We start from the raw sequence: 24,165 nt of genomic DNA on the forward strand, positions 1-24,165 counted from the left end.
CATCCAATATACCTCTTGATCTTGTAAGATAATTTAGCTTTAAAAAATTATCTTTCTTTTCTTTTTTTTTGCCAAATCAATGCATTTCTTAAAATATCTTCTGAAACACTACTTCTCATAAGTTTTGGGAAATTACTGTTTTGACGTGTGCGATTTTTTTGGGTGGGGGGGCTATAATGTATTTTGAAATAGGCCTCATTTTCATAATAATCGTGATCATTAGCGGTCCATGGACTAATTCCTAAGATTAACTACTGTTTTTACAAGCTGATAAAAAAGAAAAAGCAATACTTATTGGATGTCTAGTGCTTGCGGAGTGATCATGTGACTTCATGGGCCCAATGCCAGAGAAGTGGGATTTAATATGAACTCCGGCTATAATGGGATTGTGTATCACTGCTCGTAAAAACGACACCAAGGATTCCTGCTCAACTCAGCAGGATGAAAAAGTATGAATTAGACTTAAACTGGAATGTCTTATAGTCATATGCAGCGAGCACTCACTCACTCCTCTTCAGCACTGGCCAAAAAATGTTGCTTTAAGTACAATGTGTCGTCTGACTATACTACAGGAGGAAATGACTGTTTCTAAAATAGTGCTTACACGTGACGCGGTCAAGATGCGGATCATCGGGGATTCAGAAAGGACTTGGACATCTTGGGACTTGGACGCCCCAAATGCATATAGCAAGCATGAACGGACAAAACCTCCCGATTGTGTGTCTTCAAATGGAAATTAAGGTATGACTTTCACGTTTATTTGAAACAGCTTGTTGTGTATCTAGTGTCAGAGGCTATACAGAGACGTGTCCTACAACTGCATCCATTAAACCACTGATGCAGCTGTTCATGCATGTTAAGTCGTAAACGTTTTAATGTCTCGGCTCTGTAGTAATAAATTAATTACTCTGTGTGTCTTAATTTAGAGGATCTCCTATGCGTATCTGGTTGCATAATTTATTTCTCTCGTTGTGTCCGCTCCCAAGATTTATAACCTACCCTGTTAAAGAAACCATGGATTCTGTTTCTTGTAACTGCTGACCAAGATCTTCTAGCTCACAGTCATATAAACTTTCATAATGTAATATAATAAATTAATTAATACAAAACTAAGAATGATTTTAACTAGTCATGATGAGCGGTAACGTCGCCCTAATTAATACAACGTCACATCATGTCTCTCCTAGAAGCAATCGTGTAGTTTATAAAGAAATGCATAAATACCTTTAGACTAGGCTATAAGTCAGTATTGACGAGGTGACAAGCCAATATGACATCAACGGTAGGCCTGCTGTAAACTGTAGCCTATATGTCACAGAGCCATATAGACTCAGGAGGGGACAACAAATGTGAAAACTTGTATGTATATTTGTGCATAGACTATTTAGATGTTATAATGTGAGCACGTAGTCACATAATTCAAATGGCAACATTGTCTTTATTGCTTCATTAACATCAGTACGAAGTTTCTAAATTCTGGGAACATATAAACTTAACACCCACAGTGGTAATGTGGACACAAAGAACATTGGTCGTATAATGACAGCTTTACAACTAAATAATACAAAATCTTTCTCTCTTGTAGTCCTATATATCTTAGTTGACTTAGACTTGACTTTTTTTGAAGGCGAGTATAAATTGTCCTCCACAATATTTGGAGACTTTTATTATTAGCCTGTTATTATTATCAACTATATTTAAGCAATAGGCTATTTATTTAAATCGGTGTTTATGCGGTTAAATTATTAGCAGTATACTAAATATTCAACAACTGATGTTAATAGCCTAATGTTATTTCAATGTAATGCGGATAAATCTATAGTTACTTTTTCAGTGAGTTCCTCCTTTGTAAAATGGCGCCGGCTGCAAACATTGCTTTACCAGCCCCCACCTCCGTCCTCTTCCCTAGAGAAGCTATAAATCTGTTGTTGTTTATGAAAATTTACTACTTTGCTGTACAACTTTATGAGCTGCTGCTAGCTCCCATTGGCTACCAGTTGGTCACGTGTTTTAAGGCCACATGAACGTTAACTTTTTATGTGTAGGCTATGCATCCCTACCCAAAATAGAGCTGCATTCTTCTCCTGACCTTGCTTTGTCTAGCCTTCTTTTACCTCCGCCTTTCCAAAATTTCGTCGGTTGTTAATTTATTGTCTTTGAATTTTAGGTAATATTCTACATTCGCTACCATCGAATTTGGCATTGCATTGGCTGACGGTAAAGAGAGAACTGCTCATCCTGTTTGGCACACTATAAGATGATGATAAAGAAGCATTCCGAAGAGCTGTGAAGTATTTTTCGTCACCGACCTCTGTTTCTTGCTTTCGTCGAGCAACAGACACACTGAATGGTAAGGAATCGGTTTGTTTTGAATGGGCTACTATCGAACATCTCTGATGTCATGTAATACTGCACACATTTTTTAATTAAAAAAGAGGTTTGTTTGTTTGTTGTTCTGGATGGAGAGGTCGCCGTCGTTTGTGTTGATGCTGCTGTCTTGTTATTTATTATCCACAAGGCTATGTCTACTGTTGTGCCTTAAAAAAGGTATGTCTTATGACTAGAGTATGTATCTAAACGTTTCAAATATTGGTCATGTCTTGACAAAAGCAACTTAATTAAAGAAGGCTGATTAATAAAACTTATAGCCTATTCCTATTTGGAACTTTATTTCTTTTTTTTTTGCATTAGCAAAACAGTAGGGTATTTGTATTTGAAGAAGTATGCCTCTGTGAGAAGGTTGTGCAATTCAGTATGTCGATATAGCCTAACAGTTTGTTGAATTTGATGATATTATCCTAAGTATTCAGTGCATCACACTTGCGTTAAGGCAAGAGCTGTGGTGTGGTGTCCTGTGGTCCGTGTTTCATAAAAGTTTGATGTTTCGAGCAATAATAATAATAGGTCTATTGCCTAATAATAATAGGTCTATTTGTAATTCGGGTGTAGGTTATGTAGATAGCCTAATTGAAACGCTGCTTCAAATAATCTTTTCCCTCAGCTTCATATATTAAAGCTTGAAAATCATCGTACGAGTGCTAAGCACAAAGAGACAGACTATATGCAGTCACCTGCAGGGCAACTGCAAAATTACACCTAAACTTATTACAGACTAGCCTATATAGGCTATATATGTACAATATGCGGTAGTTTTTACAATATGAGTTTACATTTATTAAATTCAACATTTAAAATTTTCATCTAACTTATTTTTCAGCAAGCAAAGCGTAGAAATATTCTAGAACGCTCTTAAGATCTAACGTCAATCGTTATCAGGGAAAGAGGTCCTATAGGAATTTTAATTTATAGCCTAAATAAAATCTATAAATACAAAAGAGGACAATATAACAGCTTGGCATAATTATGTAGATCTTCCGTGAACGACGAGGTAAATGGTGGTACATCAAAACCACCACTAGGTGGTGACCTACCACTTTGCTGACTGCATAAGCAGGTTCGTTTGTTCAAGCTATCCTATAAATGTAACAGATGCTGGAATGTGAAGTGAAATGGAAAGGAATCATTCCAGATCCTACAGATTCCGGATCATTTTTTTTTCATAGCAATGACATTATACAGAAAATGGTCTTGTCAGGTTGTTTGAAACATCTGCAGTACCAGAATGTGTAGAGCTCTTGGTTTTGCCAATGTCACTTGCATGCTGAAATTCTGAAAATGTGAAGTGTTTAGTTTTCCGTTATAATTTTTTTTATATATATAATTGAATGCGTTGTTTGTGTAGACTGTTTCACTCGTTCTGAATAATTGATTTAACGTTTTTGCACCATATTTCACTAGCCTATAGCTGCATCTCTAGAGAGGCAAGAAAGGATCTCTGTATCTTAAATCCGCAGTTCAGTTAAAAACAACAATTTCTGTTTTCTAGATAATGGGCTTTTCTTTAACAAATCACGCTGTCACGCTCTCCAACTGTCTTTGTGCGTTTGTGCATTTTACGATGAGCGCGGTCAGTCAAGTTGACTGTTCGACATCGGAGCTGTCGGGTTTTAAGTTTCTGAACTAAGGCCGAGAATAGCTAATATCTCCAGGACTATAGCAGTGAATTATATTTTAGCACAGTCTAATTTATTCAGGCTATATATTCATTAATGTATTTGCAATATTTCTTGTTATATTGGTAGGCTACTATTTTATAAATATATACTTCAACTACAATTAGGCCTAGCTGTTTGTTAGTTTATCAAAGTAGACCTAAATAAAGTTTTATTATGCGGAGTAGACAAATCGTTATAAAGCTGAATTTTAACAGTGCACTTTATAGCACAGTGTACTCGTTAATTTAGGTTCTCGTTAATGAATGAACGTTTCTGCATATTGCATAAGTTACAATGTCTGTTATAAAAAGCGTTTCCATTCAAATGTGTTTGACCAAGGACCAGCTACTTCTTTGTCACCGCTTAGCTCTTTTCATAATCATAAGATGCTGATGTTTTTTTTCCTGCTTGTACCTCAGTTCGTCAAGGAAACGGGCAAAACACAGTGGACTGTGTGAAATATATAACCTTTCTATATTGTTTTAGTATTCAGAGACATTTTTCTTTTATGCTCTTAAAAACAGTAGCCTAATTGACAACTGACATTATACAGAAAATGGTCTTGTCAGGTTGTTTGAAACATCTGCAGTACCAGAATGTGTAGAGCTCTTGGTTTTGCCAATGTCACTTGCATGCTGAAATTCTGAAAATGTGAAGTGTTTAGTTTTCCGTTATAATTTTTTTTATATATATAATTGAATGCGTTGTTTGTGTAGACTGTTTCACTCGTTCTGAATAATTGATTTAACGTTTTTGCACCATATTTCACTAGCCTATAGCTGCATCTCTAGAGAGGCAAGAAAGGATCTCTGTATCTTAAATCCGCAGTTCAGTTAAAAACAACAATTTCTGTTTTCTAGATAATGGGCTTTTCTTTAACAAATCACGCTGTCACGCTCTCCAACTGTCTTTGTGCGTTTGTGCATTTTACGATGAGCGCGGTCAGTCAAGTTGACTGTTCGACATCGGAACTGTCGGGTTTTAAGTTTCTGAACTAAGGCCGAAAATAGCTAATATCTCCAGGACTATAGCAGTGAATTATATTTTAGCACAGTCTAATTTATTCAGGCTATATATTCATTAATGTATTTGCAATATTTCTTGTTATATTGGTAGGCTACTATTTTATAAATATATACTTCAACTACAATTAGGCCTAGCTGTTTGTTAGTTTATCAAAGTAGACCTAAATAAAGTTTTATTATGCGGAGTAGACAAATCGTTATAAAGCTGAATTTTAACAGTGCACTTTATAGCACAGTGTACTCGTTAATTTAGGTTCTCGTTAATGAATGAACGTTTCTGCATATTGCATAAGTTACAATGTCTGTTATAAAAAGCGTTTCCATTCAAATGTGTTTGACCAAGGACCAGCTACTTCTTTGTCACCGCTTAGCTCTTTTCATAATCATAAGATGCTGATGTTTTTTTTCCTGCTTGTACCTCAGTTCGTCAAGGAAACGGGCAAAACACAGTGGACTGTGTGAAATATATAACCTTTCTATATTGTTTTAGTATTCAGAGACATTTTTCTTTTATGCTCTTAAAAACAGTAGCCTAATTGACAACTAAATGAACTTAAGTCCAATATGTTCGAAAAGATAGGCCAAGTCTTTTGTGTTGTACAGCGTCTCCTGAATTGTTTCTTTTTGAAGACATAAATATTTAGAATTGATCGAACTAAATCATAATTAACTAAAACAAATTTCCTGTTTTTATACCAAATATGGAATTATGAAATTATGAGGAATTGTGAGGCGTATTTTAAGTGGGCATGCAATACTCGAGAATCAGATCTTTTTTTTTTTAATTGATGTTGTGTTCTTGTTGACGATTATTTCAAACCTATAGTTGCGTGTGTTTTTGAATCTACTAAATCAATTAGACATTCTGGTGCGCGTGTTTTGTGTGCAGGTCACGGGGCTTTGTTTCAGCAGATACAATTTTTCTACAGTAGAGCCATTACCCTCTGAATGAACCCATCGCGTGCTCGCCTCAAGTCTAATGGTTTAGGTAGTCCCGCCTCTAACCAGAGGGTGGCGCGCCGCTACGATCTTGCAGAGCACACAACAGCTAGTTCGGTGAAACTCTTGTTGCGCGCTCCCGTGTCCAAACAATTCCACCCTGATTTCCTGCTTACGCGTGAATTTACCGCTGGAGGTCACAGAATAGGATTTACTACTGGTCAACAAAAACACGTGACTCTAAGACGTACCCCATATTTGGGAGTCTACGTAAGGGAGCATTAAGTCTGTGTCTCACTCATTTCCATAATTCATCATAAATTGTGCAAGGGTGCAATAGAAGCTCAAAACCATCAAGAGACACAAATCAAACACACACGGCAGAATTGTTCTCTCCATAAAGGTAGTTGTAGTAACTAAAAATAATTATAAGGTAGGCTAATTGTCAACCAATGAGCTCTTATTTTGTGAACTCATTTTGCAGTCGCTATCCAAATGGCGCGGACTATCCCTTACATAACTATGGAGATCACAGCTCTAGTGGCCAATGCAGAGATTCTACGGGCATGCATTCGGGCAGGTATGCTTTTGGCTACAATGGAATGGATCTCAGCACCGGACGCTCTACCACCGGACACTTTCTCTCATCTGGTGAGCGAACTCAAAGCTACACAGACAGTCCAACTGCGACGCCTGTCCGGTACAATCAACCGGTTACCACGACCAGCGCTGAGCCTTCCTCTGACCCTCTCCCGTGCTCATCCTTAGCCAACTCTCCTGTCAGCGAGCAGTCACACCGCGCTCTGAAAACCTCACTACCGAGCACCGCTGGCTCTACGACCAACAGCGTCGGGACGGTTCTCAGTCGGGAGGACGTCTCTAACGCGTCCAGCATTATGGAGGAAGAAAAGCCACCGGGAAGTGCGCAGGCAGCTGCACAGAATGCATCCGAGTCACCGCAGATTTATCCATGGATGCGAAAACTTCATATAAGTCATGGTAAACTGCAAACATTGAGTTCTGCTTTTTCTGTTTGTGTTCTGAGTGTTGTAGTTTGGGTGTGAATGACCTCCTGTCAAATTTTACACAAAATCAGCTGGGGAAGTAATGCAAATACAGTTAGTTTACTTTGGTTTTGGACTGTTACATCGAAATATGTCTCAGCCAGCATGCTGTCCTATTTTACAGACTCCATGTCTCGTAAAAAATTTTAAATGGACTTTCTTTTATAAAAATGAAAGGACCTAACTATATTATTAATTGTCTTGTCGACTATCCAGTAATGAATTGTCCGTGCTATTAAATTCATAAAATTAAACTGATTTCATTTGAGATCATTTGAGGAAATCACCCGAATTAAATGTTATGCTTTCTGTCCCTGAGAATGTCACGCATGCTTTGAGGTTGATGCATATCCGTTCAGCCATGTTTTGTGTCGTGCATTACATATGTATTATAGTACATTAAAATTCTAAAAATGTCAATGTCACACTTTTGTGTATAACAGACAGTTTGGCCGGACCGGAGGGGAAAAGGCCCAGGACAGCCTACACACGCTACCAGACACTTGAGCTTGAGAAGGAGTTCCACTTCAACCGGTACCTGACACGTCGCCGACGAATTGAGATTGCACACACGCTCTGTCTCTCAGAGAGACAAATCAAAATATGGTTTCAAAACCGGAGAATGAAATGGAAAAAGGACAACAAGTTGAAGAGTATGAATATGGCGGCTGCAGGAAGCGGATACCGGCCGTGAAAATGTGTATATATTGTATACGTGCATATATAAATTAAATCTGTAAGTGTTTGAATAGGTGTGGGTGCGCGTCTGATTCCTTATTCTAAATGTGTGTTCGACAAGGGGATGAAGACTTTGCCCATTTTACAAAAGAACTTTCCACTGGTCTTGAGAGAGTGAACGCCCTACGTTGCGTCCTTGGTCAGAAAAAAATGAAACAAACACTTCCTCTCTGTGTTTTCATGTAATGTTGCGTATGTGGAAAGATCTATGCATTGTCTTAGAAAAGCCACATGAAGGTGTAAATTAATATAACACGTATTGACGAAAATGCTTCTAAAAAAGTTTCTGGAAGGTGCATTAGGTAAGCCAACCTGTAAAAGTATTTGAGTCTTACTAAATGAAGCATAACTTAAAATGTTTTTGTTGTTGGTTTTTATGTCTTTTGGTTTGTAAATATGAATTGTTGTATTTTATGTATTTATTTCAATTCGATATCAAATATCGATTGTATTTTATTTGTTGTGAAGTTGAAGACCTGTTTTGTTCGTGTTGTACTGTCATCTTTGTGTATAAAATCGTTCCGTTCAGACGTGTCCGCATATTTGTCATGTCCTCATTTTTCTACTTGAGTATGTTTGAGTGGTGTACGTTTTGAAATGTTGGGGGAAACGCTAATTATTTATTTTCCTTCTCGTGAAATTTGAATGCCAACTGGAAGTGCAGAAAACAGTGTTGTCAAATGCAGTGTTCATAATAAAGTTTTTACTTTAAAAATGAGATCTCGGTGATTTGTCAGGTGTTTGTTGTGTAAGTAACAGACGTAAAAGTCATATACCACATAATTGTTTGATTATTTATGTGAGGGTGAGTATATACATAAAACTTCAAAATACCATAGGCTATTCTACTTTGGGAAACTTGGATAAAATGTTATCTAAGACACTGTTTAGAATCTAGATATTTATAACAATTTCCTCATTTCTGTAAAAGGTTGTTTGAGTGGTTCAACAGGTAGGCCTATGAGACGCACTATAATCACTACTTTACTCACCCGATGTGGAAAGGGCACTTATGGTCCCCCTTGCCAACTTCTCAACATGAGTGTGCATGCGTCCACGCCCAGTGTCTCGCAAGAAGTGTTCTCTTCTTTGGAAATCTGGACAGGGTTTTGAGCGGCAAACTTTACTAGACCCTTTACCATTCTGGATCCGTGACATTGGCGGGTAAGATAAATAATGAGGTTTGGTCCACGAATTAGATCGTAAAATTCACTCGGAGTGAGACGGCAGATAGGCTCACTGGCCATAAAACAGTCACGTGGTGGCAATTAAAGTCAGTTTTATGGTTTTGGGGAGTCGACACTATCGCATATAAAGTTTAATCGCACTGACGTGGAGCTTCGTTCTCTTTCTCCGCAGACCGTAGAGGTGTTCCTTGACTGCATCCACAACTGTTTCTGACAAACCAGATTGCTATGGACTGGAAACACGTCGACCGGATTCACTCGGGTGGGCGAGGGTCAGCTCTTGGTAAGTTCGAGTTTGTTTGTTTCGGGTTTTCGCTGCTGTTGAGAGACAACATTTTCTTTAGGCCCTCAGTGAAACAATGAGCAGAACATAAACGCATTCAAGTTCCAACTGCGTTAATTGGGGTTTGTACTGTGAAGACCTGCTTGTCCGGCAGATGGGTGGTAGGGGGCATTGCGCTCTGACTGTAATTGCTTCCTTCCTATACAGTAACGTTCTCTGCCCTTTGTGTCTATGCATTGAATAATGATTTTTAAAGATGTTTTTGATGATTTTTGTCAGTTTTTCCTAGTATCAACCACACCCTTCACAGGACTTTTTGGTAGACGTTGATGCACAAATCCGACCCCAAGCCAGAATTACCTCAAAGTTTTGAGAGAGAGGATAGGAAGTATCTATCTATCTATCTATCTAATTCCATATGCAAAAATGTATTCCCTCTGTTAAAAAGATTATTTTATACCATCAATATAGATAATTTGTTAATATTTCTGCACATTTTGACCAACTGGCTATTTTGTGACTGGAAATCTGATAAAACTGAGTAATTATTAATCATAATCATCTTCAAGCACCACTACTGCTCAGCAACACTGTAGTTATCGCAACCAACAACGCTGTTTTATTTAATCTTTGAGGCACACAAAACGTATAGTATAAGGAAAAATAAAAACGTTAATGCAGAACACAAAGATGTTTTTGCTTGCCTTATTTGAGGAAATGCGCATATAACATCTGCATACTTAAAGTGAAGTGTGAGAGCGAGTGGGAGATAGACAGAATTCGATAGACAATGAAGGAGAGAGAGGGACTGAAGAAAACTGTCTTCGCTCCTGGTTCACCGTGAGGTCAGCGGCGGCAGGAAGATGAATGTGCACACGCCGTAAACCACCAGCAGAGCTCGCTTTTGGCCAAGTTCAGTGTCACCCGCATTTGCGCCCCTTCTCCCTATAAGGATAGAAAAGACAGAAAGAAAAAGAATAATAACTCCCGCATACACCTTTAATTGCATGGACTCTCGGTAGAATAGAAATGGTTTACAAATCTGGGTGCAGCTTGGATATCAGCAGAACGAAATTGATGGCTACAGCAGGCCAAGCTGTCTGGAGATATAAAGGTTGTTTGATAACATATTAATAGTTTTGGCCTAATATTAGTGGTCATGATAAATGGCAGTTATTAAAGATGTATGGGGAAAACAATAGCTTAGAAAAGAATAAAAGAGAGAAAAATGGAGAAAGAAAGTTGATGAGCTCGAAGGCTTGTTTGTGTCCATCTGTTTATTTGTGCTTGTTTGTCTGAGAGAGAGTTTTATATCGTAAAGGTAGGGGGAGGGCCGGGGTCAAAAGTTTACAACAGAACAAGTAGCTGTCATCTGTTCTTGTAGAGCACAGTGCCACTTTTATAATGGCACAAAAGATGGAATAGCTGTGAATCCCGTGAGTTCAGGTCTAACCTCGCGATGAACTCTGCAAGCTGGGTGACCCTGGGTTAGCATCCCCAAGAGACTACCTCCTCCGCCTGTGCCAGAGATTGAGTATTCAGGTTTTATTAAGGGGTTTGATTGGTGAATTTCCTTTGAATAAATCCCATTTGATGACCATAAGTTCGACAGGACATTTGCATTTAGGATTGATAATATTTCCGCAATGAACATTTCTTTGTTTGCATAGTTCTGAAGAGTAGTTTTTTCATGTTGTAGCATCTTGAAAACTAAACATTCGTTAATTTTAACAGAAGAAAATAAAAGACAACAGAAAAGAAAAAAACAATAAAAGGAGAATATGCTGTTAGCCTTATTTACCGGTAAATCAGGACTAAACGAAGCCGAGACGTTATTGAGACGGTTTGTAGTAAAATGATTTGAAATTGTCTTACAAATAATTGTATGTAATAGCCTACTCATCAACTTTTGGACAAATCTCGTTTTAGACAAGCGAAGAATCATCGAATATATATAAATTCTCTCTATTTTATTTATTTATTTATTTTATTTTTTTGTGAATACAGGCCTCAAATTTTAAAGAATGCATAGGCCTACATTTTGTAAAAATATCTGCTTTTCCGAAAAAAAATCATAATTTTGCAATACAGAAAAGTTAGACAACAAATGCAATTATAAAAAGATCTGAATGTCACACATTTGTGTCGACAAAATTTGTTCAATGTAAGTCATTTCGAAAAATTTTCTCCAATGTTGCATATTCGTTTAATTCACGGGTTTACAGAAAACGCGATGGCTTAATATGGCCGTATTGCTTTTCATAAGAGACCGGAGATCTTATACTGGGAAACACAACTGCTGTAGGCTATCTCTGTAATTATAAGATTTTGAGTCAAAAGTCCAATTACAGAAATGCTTGCGTTTTGAAATGATTTTGATTTTATATGTTGGTTTCAGCCAAAAGCAGTTGAACAGTAAACTGGAATATTTATCTTAAAATTACATCCTCAAATTAAAGTGAAATATCATTGTATTTTGTAAAAGCAGTTGGGTCAGTTTAACACAATAAGACTACACTAGGTTAAATTAAACTTAAGCAAGTTATTTAGTAAAAGCAGGTTTTCATAACAAGGGTATTTAAAAAAAACAGGTCGGTGGTGCAGGTTGACCCGTATGTTTTAAATTGTGTAATCAGATTGATTTTATACAATCTGCTGGCGAAATGTAGCCTATGTTACCTTTTACATTGTTCGTGTTGCATTTAACATTTGGTTTAATGTTTAAGGCTCTTTATAGCCAATTTATTGGCAGTGTCTCATTCTCATTTTCTCTCATTCAAATGACTTTCAATATCCTGAGTAATATACGTGGAATAAAAATGTGACAGCTAGCACCGGTGCACCTAGCACCATCGATGTAAGATGAAGAAGACTTTTAGATGCGAGTTTTAAATATATATATAATCAGAGTTTTCTTTCATCTGATCCTTTGATTAATTGTTAGTTTTACTTGTCTTAAATATGTAAATATTGCAGCGTGTTTAATTTTAGCCCTCCAGTTTTGTACACAAAGGAGAGAGAAGTAGGCCTATATAATAAATAACAGACAACATGGTATACTTTTTTTATGGGCCTCAGAAAACTAAAGCCTTGGCTTGTTTTAAACCCGTACGGTTAAAAGACAGCAATTTTAATTTATCGATAAGTTAAATCCAATAATTAAACAACATTCTAATTATAGATATTATTATTAGTAGTGGTGGTGGTACTAGTAGTAGCAGTAATAAATATGTTGTTATAAAAAAAATGAATAATGAATTTGTCATACCTTATACCTTCTATATATATAATATATATTGTCCTCATTTGTAAGTCGCTTTGGATAAAAGCGTCTGCTAAATGACTAAATGAAAATGTAAATATATATATATATATAGCCTAGGCCGAGTGCCGACCTCCAGAAGGACCCTGTTCCCTGATGGGATAAACGAAGTCCAAGGCCGGGGTAAACGCAAGGTCACTGCGTCTAACAAATATGAAAATGTCACCTTTTCAGAGGGCACGCCTTGTTGTTTAACAAAGACTGTCAGTGAACAAGATTAATAAGAGGCGAAATGGACATTGAGTCACTGAGAGGTCAAACTGAAGTTATCTCTGTGTAACTATTAAAGAAAGGTAGCCAGAGCGGTTCTGAAGCTGTGGAACCGCACGAGGCTCACATAGTTTAATACTAACTTGAAGCTCGCGTGGATACAGGAGTTTTCAGTTCAGGCTGGCTGTTGATTCACTACATGGAAATGTTAAGGATAAAGAAACATTACATGGGAACTACCTGTCGCGCAAACGATGTGTCATTATTTTGGTTTATCTGGTCCTGGCATATAAGCTTCAGGGTCTGGGATAATATTTTGCTCACGAACTTACACAAGGTAGGCCTTCTGAGTTATATTTTAGTGTTTATATAAACACTGCTATTTAACAAGTCTAAAAGGAATATGGTAACGTTATGGAATTGAGTCTGTCTGTGTTGTGCATTTCCCAGAAAACGAGAAATTGTTGAAAAAGTGTATTGGCTTTACATTGTTTTTAAGATGGATGTTTCATAGAGATATTTCAAGATCATAAACATGACATTGCGATCTTTATTATAATGGATCTAAATCATTTTCATTACCATCTAAGCAATATCAATACGGATATAATTGAATAAACAGTGCTATGTATTGCAGTAAACTAAAAAAAAAAAAAGCCAACTGCAATAAACAATTAGTGGTTGCCTGCAGACCACATATGATAATTCAATACGTCCTGAATACAAATTCTGAGTTGGGTTTTGGTCTACTCTTGTTAGAGTAGAAGACGAAATACAATGGATCTAAGCCACTGTGCAATACATGAAAGGTGACAAGATGTCCGGTTCAGTTTAACTCGACAGTTAAAAAATATGAAAAGTAAAAGCCAACACATTTCATTATGGAGCTTCTATGAGACAATAAGGAAAGCCACGTTTCTTTATTTAGACACTTAGACATTACAATTTATGTATTTTGCTTTTGCTGAAGGCATATGTGAGATTTTTCTTACTAATTCAGTAATAATAATAATTCAAAAGATACAAATCGAAAGATGCAAATGTGTGCAACTAAAAGGCTCATGTAGCATCCTCTCGTTGTTCTTGACTACACACGCTTGGGTCACTTTAATGTCGAGCAAATCGTCTAACTGATGGTCTTTCCTAATATTTCTTTGAAGATGCCAGTGGTGGAACCCCCAAAACTAAGTCTGTTCATTGTGTTTGTTACATTTGTTACAAAAGACGTGTGAAATTATTGGTTGATGCGGTTGCTGGCTTGAAAGTAGGCTTTGTGCTATTCATTAACAGGTGCAGTCACTGAGTATACTGATATAGTTGCTTTTGTTAAAGTGGTCGTGGGCCTTCTTGAAGGTTCTTTTGAGGAACCTATAGAAATTTTAAAGTCCCCGAAGGGTACAAAACTGCAGGTCGTGGTACACAAACAAACGAGATATTTTGTACATTTATCATGAGAAAGGGCATTAACACTAGAAGGGGATGCTTTCGTGATAAATTACGTTCTCTATTGCACTCAATTGTTTTTCACTGTATATAATGCATTTTAGCATACATCTTGTACATTCAGTCAGCTGTTTCGTTTTCCATGCGATGCATATGGTAACTACATCGAATTAATTTCAGATATATTTTGATTCGATAACAAAAACAGACGCATTGACCGCTCGAACAAATTTTTGCTGTGCTGATGCCTGGCCTGCTATTGGTGCTTGTTTACACGATGCCCACAGGAGGCGCTGATTGGTCGCATTTCTCACGTGACCGACCAACTTTGTACATTTGACAGAGGAGTAGGTGGGTTTTGGAGAGATCAGAAAAACGACAGCACGATAAAAATTAGAATTGTTGCACTTTTCAAATTAATGATCATGAGTTCCTACTTGATCAATTCAAATTACATCGAACCTTCTTTCCCACCCTGCGAGGAATATCAGCAGAATGGATACATGCCCGTGTCCTCTGATTATTATGAGCGGCCGAAAGACGCGGGCTTCCCCCATCACGAGGAGGCATCATTCCCGCGATCAAACTACCAAGAGCCGAGCTATGATTACGGTAATGTGTCAACCAACGGCCTCAACGATTTCACCGACCGTCATCACGCGCAACCTCAATCCGTTCCGCAGAATCATGGATCCCGCCTCACCACAGAGAGCTGTGCTGGTTCAACTGCGAACAAGGATTGTAGCCTCGTGTCAGAGGCTCTCCCAGGCGCACAGAAGGGTAAAGAGCCGGTGGTGTATCCCTGGATGAAAAAAGTCCATGTTAATACCGGTAAGTAATGTGCACGGGCAATAAAAGCTAGGAGCCCTGTGGAGGGCGTTCGTCTTAAGGCATGTGGGGAACATACCCTGTTGTAATTGCTCATTTAGAGGATTTACAGCCATCGAGATGAAGTCCCTGTGATTACGAGTTATCGCAAATTTTATTTCCCTCGTGTTCCACCCTGCCCATTTGCGTTTGTGTCTTATGACTCAAAAGAAAGTTTATCGCTTACCAAGTTAGCACCAAACAGGCCTTTTCATTTAGTTATTTTCTATTTTGCAGTGCTACCAAACTAGTTACATCAATAGGCTACTGCGTGTGAATGGAATGCTGTCGTCGGAGAACGACGCATATCCATTGTTTCATACTCTAGTCATTTAGTACTCTTCAAAATGTTTAGTAAGTGTACTAATTATCCGACATCTCACCAATACCTGAGAATGTCAATAACACCTGCTTGGTTATGTGTTTGTGTGTTTAGTGACCGCCAGCTACTCTGGAGGAGTGCCCAAGAGGTCTCGCACCGCCTACACGCGCCAGCAGGCTCTTGAGCTTGAGAAAGAGTTCCACTTTAACCGATATCTGACTCGACGTCGACGAGTGGAGATAGCGCACACTATGTGTCTTTCTGAGCGTCAGGTGAAAATCTGGTTTCAGAACCGCCGCATGAAATGGAAGAAAGACCACAAGCTGCCTAATACAAAGATCCGCTCCTCGAGCTCTGCGCCCTCCAACCATCACGTGAAAACGGACGCCACTCAGCAGCAGCAAACACTGCTTCCTACGCCTTGTTCCTCGAACCTATAGTACTATAAGCAAATCGGCACAGACGGAACTGAACAAGAAAAAAGAACACATAGCAGTATTAGGATCGGAACTTCACAGGGTTACTTTTTATTCAGTGTCCGATGAGGCAACTTAACCTCGCCTTCCCAACCTCTTCCTCCACTCTAATTTGAGCTGGAAATCACATCCTTCCTGTAAAATAGTTTCTCTCTCTCTCTCTTAAAGGAACAATAGTAGAATGTACTTTAACTTGGACAATGGATCGTTACGTTTTCTGTCTTTAACCGAGACATACCGAGTTTGTGAAGATCTGCGCTAGTTACGTGTGTACAAATTGACATTTTAACTTGAAGGCACAAGTATAGGAACAATCTTCCTGGAGTAGTTATCTTATTTGTCTTAGTCCCATATTTTAGAGTATTGTTAAGTGTATTTACGTCATCAAAGCTGTGAATATTCGTGTATTTGGTTATTTGTATATTGGTGAATGATGTCAAGTTGTTTTAGTAAGCCTGTATGCAAGTAATTGTAGGCTTCCCGTGAAAATAATAAAAATGACTTTATTGTGTATTATCTATTTAGTTTAATCCACAGGACTAATGTAGGCTGTGTAATTTAGCATGTTAGAATCATGTTACTGTTTTATTCCAACGTAAGCTATAGGCTATTGATAACTAATAACAAAAACTTTAAATAGTCGCGGTTAGACTAAAAGCTTGCCTCCGAAGTTTTTATTACGTAAATTGCCAAAGCTATGTAGGCCAATGGTTTAGGTTTGCTTCTTTGATTTTTTAAGGTATTTTAACATAGCCTAAAAAAAACGGTTCACTTCACAAACCAAGTTATATTGCCCTCAGTCTTGTGACGTTTCGTTTTTATTTATTCCATTTGGTTATCCTTTTGGTAAAATAATTAAAACGCGCATATAGCGGTTATATATTGTTCCTTTAAGCTGACCTTTTTTTACGATACAGCGTTACAAAATGCCTGATATTTCGCTGAAATATTACATATTTAACTTAAATACAGCAGTATTTATTTCTAAATATCCAAACTGTTGTAGGCTATTGTGACAAAATCACATACATTAATATTAAACACTTTGAGCCATTCTTGAAATTATAATAATTTCAGTACAAACAGACCTCGTTTGCACCACCCAGTCTCCTTTATTTGTTTTCTCAGGACAATCTATACTTAGTTGAATTTACGTCCATTGTAAATGTAATCTAAACTGTATCTATTTCTTTTGCGCAGTACCTTTCCAAAATCAAAATATAGGCTATTTAAATAACAAATACCATTAACTCTTTCCCCAATAGAAGTCTATTGAAATAAATTAGAGACGGACAGTAGGCTACTTAGTAGTGTAAACTACTGTTGGGGTCAAGCAGAGGACACTAACGAGCTGTCCAATCATCAAACTGAAGCACTGTGTACGACCCCTTAACCTCTGACCTCGCCATATTCAGCACCCTCCAGACCATGGTCTATTTATCCCTCGAACGCATGGGGCAGTAGTGGAACTTGAATAAGGCCTTTATTTTAAAATTTAGAGGGAGACCAAATGCATACTCTGTTTATGCATACCTTACTTTACACGACTAATTTCACATAAAATATAAATTAAATGTTCAAATCGGCTAAATTATTTGCACTTCATTGACTCTTTTCAAAACGTATCTAAATTATTTATTATAGAAAACATCAGCTGTGAAATTGACTATTTAAACAGGTAGAAGAAATCAATGGTCGATAATAATGTAAGGATGCCAATTTAGTAATCTAAAGTGGAATAATATTTTTGTTTGCGTGCATTTAGACTAACTTTCACCAAGAATAGCATTGCTCAGAGACAACAATAGCATGGGATCTTAAAGAGTATCTGGTCTGTTTACGACTTTGTGGAATTTGAAATCAGTTTTGGTGACCGTTTTTTAAATATTCAGATTTCGAGAGAAAAAACTTAAACTGCAGCCACTAAGATAGTCACAGTCATCATTGATTCAGATCTTGACAGACAGGAAATTTAAACTTCCATCATGACACCAGCACCTCACCTCTCAATCTACCATGCTTAAATTTTAATTGACTGGCTCACATGACCATATTAAATAATAGATACCTCTTGGTTAGAAATAGATACAGGAGGTTCGGTCGGATTTTTCATTTTGCAGTTGACCGTCGACTTAACGAGACTCTAACCAGCTGCTACTCTTCCGGTCATTCTTCAAAAAGAGGGTTTGGAGTAAGTAGAAGCTTTTTAAAATCTAAAAATTTGGATGTTAGATATAGAAAACTATATAGCACATGTTCAAAGTACAAGTTATATACGGATGTTGTTTGTATTGATGTGAACCCGTTTTCTCATTACGCTATCCAACAATTTAATAGTAGGGAATTTTCTCTGAATAATTCAGATTTTTTAAGTGTCAGTAAATGTCAGTTTATATACAAACGTTAAATATAGTGAATTACTGTAGCCTACTTTTAGATGTATGTACTGTGGTTATGTAGGCTACTTTTCGACTCTTGAAAATCTCAATTGTAAGGCAATTGTAAATAACAAGTAGTAGCCTAGTAGTAATGATAAAAACAATAATAATAATAACAATAATATGTTCTAGATGTTCATGAGCTACTAAATCTCTTTACTATGTAGGCTATGTCAGTCACCTGTTTCTATCATTATCAAAACACAGGCTACAAAAAAGATAAGATTTTTAACTTCTATTTTTATTTCATTCACATTCAACAAACGTAATCCGACCTCATGGGCAGAACTGTTAAACAGCCAAAGATCATTGCCGTTCCACTGGCATCATCGTCAAACTTAGTTGAGCTGTAGCCTACATCATTATTAGCTTTGATGATGATCACGGTAAATCCAAGGAAAAGAATGATCTTCGTCTGCGTGTTGTAGTAATCTTAGCTTGCTTCAAGAGCTCCAAATGTCAGCATGGAGAACAGATTTGTTCTGTCCCCCGGCGAAACTCCACGAACCATTTAGAGTGAAAATACCAACTATATATATCAAAATCTAATATATCACTGTTAATGAATTCTGTAGGCTTCTTGAAAAGCAGCAGACCACTTTGTTAAGAAATAAAAACTAAATGGTTGAAATACGTTTATGCTGGTCTGCAGTCACTAATGTAATGACAATTACTTAAATAAAAAATAAGTGATGTTATCAAAATTACATAAAAAGACGGGGATTAGCTTTGCACCCGTTATGCACTGTCCTGGTCCCGAATACTGTGTAAAAGCGTTCTTAATGAACTTTGTGATCGGGTCAGTGGGAAGTTTAGGATGCATGCTGAAATGTATGAGAAGCAAACACACAGACCCTAGGGACTCAAGTGTTCTGTCCCCCGGCGAAACTCCACGAACCATTTAGAGTGAAAATACAGCCCTGTCTGTAGGCTTCTTGAAAAGCAGCAGACCACTTTGTTAAGAAATAAAAACTAAATGGTTGAAATACGTTTATGCTGGTCTGCAGTCACTAATGTAATGACAATTAATTAAATAAAAAATAAGTGATGTTATCAAAATTACATAAAAAGACGGGGATTAGCTTTGCACCCGTTATGCACTGTCCTGGTCCCGAATACTGTGTAAAAGCGTTCTTAATGAACTTTGTGATCGGGTCAGTGGGAAGTTTAGGATGCATGCTGAAATGTATGAGAAGCAAACACACAGACCCTAGGGACTCAAGGCGGGTTCGCGTTGCGTCTCGCAACACCCCAGGGCTGTTTCTAGTTATAGCAGGCAGGTGAATACTCTAACAAAAAGGTCTAAACAACACAAACAAGTCTGACTAAAGAGTTTTTTTTAAACATGTTTACTCTTTTAAATATTTGACTTTCATAAGTCACACTTGATAAAGCACACAGCACATCACAGTAACACGTCAGAATGCAGATGTATAATGCGTCGCCTTGGCACAAAAAGCGGGCAACGCTGGCCTCTGTCCAAGAGTTCTTTGCATGCGTATGGAAATAAAATAATAACATAGTCCATCTCATGTTAAAATCTGAAAAAAGTTTGTACTCCTTCAAATTGTGGCTTTGGAGAGAACAAAGCATTGGTGTAAGGGGGAGAAGCGGTCCCTGGCTGAGGTGATTAATTATCTACAGGGCTTCACCACGTCTGTTGGATGAGCTTTCAGCCTAAACACTCTGCTGCCGGAAAACAAGCACCAAATGGTGGTAAAGAGAAGGCCCCTTTCGGGACGGGTCTTCTTTCTTTTGTTTGTTGAGGTAGACTTGATAGATCACTGCTCTATAAATATGTCAGAACTGTAGCTTCAGCTCCTGTGACTCTTGTAACGAAAGGTTATGATGTCTAAAATAGTACCTTCTACACATACAATGTTACATATGCGGGCTTCATATGCACATTCATAATTTTCAGTACTGCAGTGTTAACACGAGCAAATTCTAAGGTCAAAAATATCATATGCTTGGTAGGTCCGCTGATAACAAGAACTTCCATTGAGTCTTGTTTGACTGATACACCGTAATCACCGAGAGAGGGCCACCTTGCACACACGAGTTCTTTAAAGGTATTCATTAACAGTGATATATTAGATTTTGATATATATAGTTGGTAGCAAGTATTTGTATGGCATATTTCTAAGAGATAATGCTAGATAGGGGGAAATCAAGGAAATTCAGATTTTTTATTTTTTTTTATTATTATCATTTTAATAAATCAGAACGCCAGGTATTGTTGTTCTATTGCGAATGCATTTGTTTCCTATAACACTGGCACACAAGAAGACTATTAGTATTAAGAGGTCCAAATACTTGTGGCATGCTTTTGTATATGTGGGGGACACCCCATACCCCCAAAACATCATATTTTCCCACATACAACGTTCTACTAATCTGTGATGTGCTATTTTTTTCTGGTTAAAAAAGGCTCAAAAATAAGACTGAAATTTTAAATTGCGAGGAAGTATTTCGAACACACTACTTCCATCTTTGTGATCCTCCTCAAAGGGGACTAACAGCAGTCTCTATTAATGATTCACAGTTCAAAAAAGGTTTCCTTTTTAATAGACACGTGGTCACGTGAGTGGGGCGCATAATATGGTTGCGATATTATGATGAAGGGGGTGGATGGCATGCGAACCCCGGTCTGCTGCTGTGCTGATAGCGCTAGCCTACTTCACTAAAGTGGGGTTGGGTCATTGTGGACTTGCTGAAAAGCCGGAGAGATATGGATTGAAAAAATTAAAAAGAAAGAAAGACTCTGGTACGTTTTGCGGATAATGTTATACAGCTGTCATGAACAGATATGTTTTTCTACACAGAAAAAGACAGAAAGCCCGGCGAACCATGAGGATGGATTTTATTTTGAGGTATTTCCGCTGATTGTTCACTACTATAGTGAGTTTTTCGGCTCAAAGAGAAGGTCAGTTACCGTAGAATGGCGGATGAACACACGGGAGAGTCGAATTTAAGATCATTAAAATAAACTTAACTTGGAGCATATTCGTCAGTCAACTTTATTCTTCACTTAACAGCACTGAAACAACCATTAAACACGTAAATAAAAAAATAATTGTTACATCCATTTACCTAAATGCTACATTGCTTTAAGCAACACTTTGCAAATCTAATATTGTTTTACAAAATTACAGAAATGTAGACTGAGTTTTTATGTTTTCTGTGATAAGTCATAAATTAGAATAGATCTGCAAAACCCGAGGAACAAATGCTGTATTTTTTTTAGTCTGTATTAAAATTTAATGTAAAATAAATGTAAATAAAAGTAAGAAATACAATTAAAATGTCTTTAAACAAAGTAATTGTACAGGATAATACAGAGCAAGTCATGGACTTCATGGAGTAAATTTCATCTGCTTTCTAAAAACATTTCAAACTTTTCAAAATGTGTCTACAGCCCAAAAACATTTTCTCTCACGAAAATATGACTATTTATGTTTATCCAAACATTTTCATTTTTTGAACTGTGTGAATGATTAATGATATTGTCTTTGTATTGCACGTAGTCTCAAATCGGTAACACTTGTGTGTGGCTGTAAACCATCTAGGTTGTAGACGGTGTGTAAACTGGGTTTTCCCAGAAAGAATAAATCACAAGACAGCAAATAAAACTCAACAGAGCAGTGGCGGCCCGTTTGTTGCGGAGGCTCGCATGGGAAACGAGGATATAATATAAGGAGTAGGCGATCATCCAGAAGCACGCTGCCGCGCGAGGTCACGACGCTCCAGTCTTGATTTATGGGCTGGGGGACTTAGGGCGGCCGCTGCTTGAGAGCTAATGACTATTCGATCTAAATTCTCTAGAAAGGAAACAAAATGGAGGAGAACTCGATACATTTGCCAGAGTGTTTTATTCCTTATGATATTCCTGATGATACATTCTTATTTTCACACATGAGCCAATATTTTGTATTTTTAACTGTAAAAATACATCCGTTAATTTTATTTATTTGTGCTGTTATTGTTAGGATTCCTCAACCTATTAATTATTATATGCATTTAGATCTATTAGTAGTGCAATTAATTGCATTAGCGAAGCAAAGAGTCGTATAGTAAAGGATTTTAATACTGATATTCCTCTAAAGCCTGGGTTGAGTATTAAAGATGTCGAGCTTTCGTCTATTGTTCGTTAATGTTCGTTTGTTCAAAGCCTAAGGATACATTATACCAATGTCGTTTTCAGTAGGCTTAATACATTTTTTTTTATTGATGTCAGTTTATCACTGTGCTGGTGTTAGATACAAGTTAGAGTTCAAACCATTTGTAATGAGTGCAATGGATTTACAATGAAAATAGTGTAACCCATTTGTAATAAAAACCAAAGGAAAATTCAAAGTATTTGATGTGGTAACTTTAAATTAAATGCACATTTAAAATAAAAAAGACATAAATGAGTGACAAACATACAGAAGTGTGCTTATTTATTTTTATTTAGAGTTTAGAGTTCACTTATTGAATTGTTCAGTTAAAAGATATTGACATTAATTACTGTCTACTGTCTACATTTCTCCTGGCAAAAAATGATAACACTTTTATTTCTTGCCGTAGATCTCCAAATAAATGAATGTGCCCCATCACTAAGCCTACGAGAGACCGTGTTTTGCTTAAGGTGAGCTTTCTATTACATTACACAACTGCCATGTCTTGCTATATATATTATTTACTATCACATGCTATGCACTCATACACACACAATTATGAAAACTGAAGACCCATAATTTCTTCCTTTCCACGTTTCTGGGGTGCAATTTGTCATTATGAAGGAGTCTGTTGGATCAACCCTCAGGAGCTAAAGTGAGAAATGTCTTGTAACAGTTTTAGGCGGTTTAATGCATATTAATTGCAGATTAATGCATACTGTACTGCAAGACACATCTAATATAAGAAGTTAAATCGCAGTAACTTCAGCTCTATATGCTATTTGGAATGTTTTACAAAAATTGCCGAACATTTAATCTACTTTTCACCTAGCCGTTTCCGCGCCATTAATGAAATCTCTTAGTCATCGTTTTAATGAAAGAAAAAAAGGAAACAATTGCGTAAATGTCCAAAATGCTGAAATTGTCAAAAAATCGCATACGCAAGGATTTTTAAAATCCCACTCACTAACCCACGCCGCCCGCTCTTTTCTCTTTAGCTTTGGTAATCTGTAATCCAGTGGGCAGCGCGAGAACAAGAATCTGCCTCTGTGTTTACTGCCGTGCTGCGTAAGGCCATACGTCTTCTAGTTTGACCGAGAAAATACACAAGCTGATGCTGGTAATTCATTCGTATGCAGAAGAGTTTGATCCATAACCTCCTGGCCTCAGCTCGCGGCTCCCTTTTTTCTTCCTGCTACTTTGGAGGTCCGGGAGTTTTATAACCTTTTTCTGTGTAGCGAAAAAGCATCCTTTACTTTATTGCCGATAGTCTTTAGCTTAGGCTTTATGACCAATTATTTTTTAAATGCATGGAATTTATTAAAATGTTGCACTATATTATTATTATTAGAATAGACCTGCTGTGTTGTTGTTGTTTTTTTATTGCTGCTGCTGCGATTAATAATCTCCTACAACGATCTGTAATTAATTTAGACCTAAGTAATTCAGTCTTTTCAGGCCAATAGTACACTCTAAAAAATGCTGGGTTGTTTCAACCCAACTTTGGGTCAAATGTGGACTAACCCAGCCGTTGGGTTAAATTTTTACATTAAATTTTTAACCCAAAAGTTGGGTTAGTCCATATTTGACCCGAAGTTGGGTTGAAACAACCCAGCATTTTTTAGAGTGTAGATAG

The 24,165-nt window shown here is 37.3% G+C and overlaps 2 protein-coding genes and 1 long non-coding RNA gene across 6 annotated transcripts in view; all 3 read left to right on the forward strand.

Moving 5' to 3' along the window:
- The first annotated feature begins 1,830 nt into the window (after window positions 1-1,830).
- Window positions 1,831-8,147, forward strand: LOC107748660 (homeobox protein Hox-A5a). 3 transcript variants are annotated; one of them, XM_016563560.1, is made up of 3 exons: window positions 1,831-2,350; window positions 6,504-7,018; window positions 7,527-8,147. In XM_016563560.1, the coding sequence occupies exons 2-3, from the start codon at window positions 6,586-6,588 to the stop codon at window positions 7,775-7,777; spliced, it is 684 nt and encodes a 227-aa protein (XP_016419046.1). In that variant the 5' UTR covers window positions 1,831-2,350; window positions 6,504-6,585; the 3' UTR covers window positions 7,778-8,147. The 3 variants fall into 3 exon arrangements, with proteins under 3 accessions (XP_016419046.1, XP_016419047.1, XP_016419045.1); XM_016563561.1 differs by lacking the exon at window positions 1,831-2,350 and having other exon boundaries at window positions 5,995-6,670; window positions 6,788-7,018; XM_016563559.1 differs by lacking the exon at window positions 1,831-2,350 and having other exon boundaries at window positions 5,996-7,018.
- A 1,072-nt stretch (window positions 8,148-9,219) lies between these two features.
- LOC107748662 (uncharacterized) overlaps window positions 9,220-24,165 on the forward strand; it is a 21,688-nt gene continuing 6,742 nt past the window's right edge. Inside the window, exons 1-2 of one of the 2 annotated variants that reach the window (XR_001640954.1) lie at window positions 9,220-9,291; window positions 22,939-22,999. This is a non-coding gene — a long non-coding RNA (uncharacterized LOC107748662). Of the gene's footprint in view, window positions 9,292-12,783; window positions 13,161-22,938; window positions 23,000-24,165 lie in introns of those variants that run through there. The other variant, XR_001640955.1, reaches the window with a different exon arrangement.
- LOC107748661 (homeobox protein Hox-A4a) lies at window positions 14,131-16,410 on the forward strand. Its single transcript, XM_016563562.1, has 2 exons — window positions 14,131-15,097; window positions 15,570-16,410. The coding sequence occupies exons 1-2, from the start codon at window positions 14,686-14,688 to the stop codon at window positions 15,893-15,895; spliced, it is 738 nt and encodes a 245-aa protein (XP_016419048.1). The 5' UTR covers window positions 14,131-14,685; the 3' UTR covers window positions 15,896-16,410.

Source organism: Sinocyclocheilus rhinocerous, unplaced genomic scaffold (genome assembly GCF_001515625.1).
Source record: "Sinocyclocheilus rhinocerous isolate Xijiao unplaced genomic scaffold, SAMN03320098_v1.1 scaffold499, whole genome shotgun sequence".
NCBI lineage: Eukaryota > Metazoa > Chordata > Actinopteri > Cypriniformes > Cyprinidae > Sinocyclocheilus > Sinocyclocheilus rhinocerous.

What these genes read in the sequence shown, in the direction of transcription:
- LOC107748661 (XM_016563562.1), top strand. Translation starts at nt 14,686, where the DNA reads ATGATCATGAGTTCCTACTTGATCAATTCAAATTACATCGAACCTTCT. An exon ending in AAAAGTCCATGTTAATACCG is followed by an intron (nt 15,098 to 15,569) that starts GTAAGTAATGTG and finishes TTGTGTGTTTAG; the next exon opens with TGACCGCCAGCTACTCTGGA.
- LOC107748660 (XM_016563559.1), top strand. Translation starts at nt 6,472, where the DNA reads ATGAGCTCTTATTTTGTGAACTCATTTTGCAGTCGCTATCCAAATGGC. An exon ending in AAAACTTCATATAAGTCATG is followed by an intron (nt 7,019 to 7,526) that starts GTAAACTGCAAA and finishes TGTGTATAACAG; the next exon opens with ACAGTTTGGCCGGACCGGAG.